Source organism: Sinocyclocheilus grahami, unplaced genomic scaffold, assembly GCF_001515645.1.
Source record: "Sinocyclocheilus grahami isolate Dianchi unplaced genomic scaffold, SAMN03320097.WGS_v1.1 scaffold2071.1, whole genome shotgun sequence".
Taxonomy (NCBI): domain Eukaryota; kingdom Metazoa; phylum Chordata; class Actinopteri; order Cypriniformes; family Cyprinidae; genus Sinocyclocheilus; species Sinocyclocheilus grahami.
In genome coordinates, this window is record NW_015507250.1 from 164,257 (window position 1) to 168,265 (window position 4,009).

At 44.9% G+C, this 4,009-nt stretch overlaps 1 protein-coding gene across 1 annotated transcript in view; it reads left to right on the top strand.

Annotated features, from left to right (window-relative positions):
• The window catches only part of eno3 (enolase 3, (beta, muscle)), a gene marked incomplete at its 3' end in the record, with an annotated part of 34,700 nt that overhangs the window by 9,523 nt on the left and 21,168 nt on the right, over window positions 1-4,009 (top strand). Inside the window, exons 6-8 of the mRNA XM_016260391.1 lie at window positions 1,453-1,586; window positions 1,673-1,895; window positions 3,040-3,237. Coding sequence (XP_016115877.1) covers window positions 1,453-1,586; window positions 1,673-1,895; window positions 3,040-3,237 — 555 coding nt within the window. The remainder of the gene's footprint in view (window positions 1-1,452; window positions 1,587-1,672; window positions 1,896-3,039; window positions 3,238-4,009) is intronic.

Consider the following 4,009-nt stretch of genomic DNA (forward strand, 5'->3'; position numbering starts at 1 on the left):
TCACTCACCCACTCACCCACACACTCACACACACACTCGCACTCTCACACACACACACCCTCTCCCTCGCTCTCTCACACACACACACACACACACACTCTCTCTCTCACACACACTCACTCTCTCTCACACACACACACACTCACTCACTCTCTCTCTCACACACACATACTCACTCTCTCTCTCTCTCACCCACACACATACTCACTCTCTCACACACACACACACATACTCACTCTCACTCTCTCACACTCACACATACTCACTCTCACTCTCACTCACACATACTCACTCTCACTCTCACTCACACATACTCACTCTCACTCTCACTCACACATACTCACTCTCACTCTCACTCACACATACTCACTCTCACTCTCACTCACACATACTCACTCTCACTCTCACTCACACATACTCACTCTCACTCTCACTCACACATACTCACTCTCACTCTCACTCACACATACTCACTCTCACTCTCACTCACACATACTCACTCTCACTCTCACTCACACATACTCACTCTCACTCTCACTCACACATACTCACTCTCACTCTCACTCACACATACTCACTCTCACTCTCACTCACACATACTCACTCTCACTCTCACTCACACATACTCACTCTCACTCTCACTCACACATACTCACTCTCACTCTCACTCACACATACTCACTCTCACTCTCACTCACACATACTCACTCTCACTCTCACTCACACATACTCACTCTCACTCTCACTCACACATACTCACTCTCACTCTCACTCACACATACTCACTCTCACTCTCACTCACACATACTCACTCTCACTCTCACTCACACATACTCACTCTCACTCTCACTCACACATACTCACTCTCACTCTCACTCACACATACTCACTCTCACTCTCACTCACACACACATACTCACTCACTCTCTCACACTCACACATACTCACTCTCTCTCTCTCTCTCACATACTCACTCTCACTCTCTCACACTCACACATACTCACTCACTCTCTCTCTCTCTCACACACACACACACACACACACACATACACATACTCACTCTCACTCACACACTCTCTCTCACACACACCCACACACACTCACACTCTCACACTCTCACACACACTCACTCTCTCTCTCTCTCTCTCTCTCTCACACACACACACACTCACTCTCTCTCTCTCTCTCTCACACACACACACATACTCACTCTCTCACACATGTTTATCTTTATGACTTCTGTAGCTCAGACAGTGGATCATGGTGGTTGCAATGCGAAAATCATGGGTTCGATTCACAATGAATGCATGAACTGAAATGTTTATTGAATGCTAGTGAGTCACTTTGGATGAAAATGTCTGTCAGATGCATAAATGCACTGATAAAGGCTACAGAGTAGCCTAATAAAAATCAGTATTTCTGAATCTCACCTGCATGTTTCCTGTCGCGCAGCTAAGTTCGGCGCTAATGCGATCCTGGGTGTGAGTCTGGCTGTGTGTAAGGCAGGCGCCGCAGAGAAGGGCGTTCCTCTGTACCGCCACATCGCTGACCTCGCCGGGAACAAAGACGTGATCCTGCCGGTTCCTGTACGTGTGTCGCCCGCCACTGCCGCTCCTGAGCGCTCCTCACATCCGCGCCTCCTCTCACCCTCTCCTTCATCTCTCTCTCGCAGGCCTTCAACGTCATCAACGGCGGCTCTCACGCCGGGAACAAGCTGGCCATGCAGGAGTTCATGATCCTGCCCGTGGGAGCCAAGAACTTCCACGAGGCCATGAGGATCGGCGCCGAGGTCTACCACAACCTCAAGAACGTCATCAAGGCCAAATACGGCAAAGATGCCACCAACGTGGGAGACGAGGGCGGGTTCGCACCCAACATCCTCGAGAACAACGAGGGTACCAGCACTTGATTTATAGCACAATAAAAAACTGGAATGAAGAGTCTTATATAGGAGATAAAAACATAAATGTGGTTCTTATAAAGTCCTGATTCTTCCTTCCTCATTAAGGCTTTAAAAATCTCTTAAACTGAAGCAGAAGGTCTTAAATTCATAAAGTCATGCCATTAAATGTTGCATGCACTGCAAAACATGGTTATTAAATCTAACTAAAACTAAAACGGAGACTGAAATAAAAATAAATATTCATTACTTAAAATAAAATAAATATTAACTGAAATAAAATATAATAAACTCTTTATTTCAGCTCTTTGCCAAGGCAGTATTTCTCATTTACACAATTTCATTCAAGTTCATGTAGTAAAATAAGTAAAACTTAAATAAAAATTAATAAAAACTATATAGGCATATTTAAAAAATAATATTAAAAACTACTTCAGTTCACAAAAATGCAAAAAATACTAAAACTTTAACGAAAATTAAAATTATACAAATAAAAAAACTGAAATGTCTTCTGTATTTCTGTCTTGTTTTCTAGTATAAATATCCAAACATCCTTAAATCAAGATGCATCGGAGATGCAAAATAAAGATATTAAGTGTTGCTTTCTGAAAAATTTAACAAAATGAAATCTGTTTATGCATAAAACAAGACAAAACATCTGTCAATTTATTTTCTGAGCCTATTGGCAGAGAAGTTTTTGTTTTAATCTTAATTTTACTTCCTTTTTTTTAATCAGTTTCTCATAATACAAGACCTCTTAACTTCTGTCGTTTTGCGTCTCCAGTAACTGTATCTTGATTTATGAATCTTTAGACGTTTGTGCTGGAAAACAAGAGAGAAATACTGAGGAAGAGCAGCAGCCACTGCAGTGTGATCAGAAGATACAGAGATATTCAAACCATAAGATGTTGGTTTTTTTGTTGTTGTTGTAAATTTAAAGTAATTATGACCTGTTGGAAGTGTTGCGAATACAGCTCTGCTCCCTAGACTTTTAGATTTGGAGAACGTATTGCCATATTGTTTTCCATTCAATTTATTCCTTCAGTTTTCTTTACTTGGTCTTAAAAAGCTCTTGAAGTCTTAAATTGACCGTCATCAAACCTGTGTTTGCGGATGACTGAACGTCTGTCGGTCTGTAGCTCTGGAGCTGCTGAAATCTGCCATCGAGAAGGCCGGCTATCCTGACAAGATCATCATCGGCATGGACGTCGCTGCGTCCGAGTTCTTCAAGAATGGTAAATATGATCTGGACTTCAAGTCACCCGACGACCCGAAACGCCACATCACTGGAGACCAGCTGGGAGACCTGTACAAGAGCTTCATCAAGAACTACCCCGGTACTCACACACACACACACACACACACTCGCTCAGGCGCACACACACACTCACTCAGACATGCACTCACACACACACTCACTCAGACACGCACACACACTCACACTCGCTCAGGCGCACGCACACACTCACTCAGTCACACTCACGCACACACACACACACACACACACTCACACACACACACACACACACTCGCTCAGGCGCACACACACACTCACTCAGACATGCACTCACACACACACACACACACACTCGCTCAGGCGCACACACACACTCACTCAGACATGCACTCACACACACACACACACACACTCGCTCAGGCGCACACACACACTCACTCAGACATGCACTCACACACACACACACACACACTCGCTCAGGCGCACACACACACTCACTCAGACATGCACTCACACACACACACACACACACTCGCTCAGGCGCACACACACACTCACTCAGACACGCACACACACTCACACTCGCTCAGGCGCACGCACACACTCACTCAGTCACACTCACGCACACACGCACACACACACTCACTCAGACACACACACACACTCGCACGCACACACACACACGCACGCAGACACAAACACACACACACACACGCACACACAAACACACACACACGCAGACAGAAACACACGCAGACACAAACACACACACACACACACACACACACGCAGACAGAAACACACACACACACACACATGCAGACAGAAACACACACACACACACAGACAGAAACACACACACACACACACAC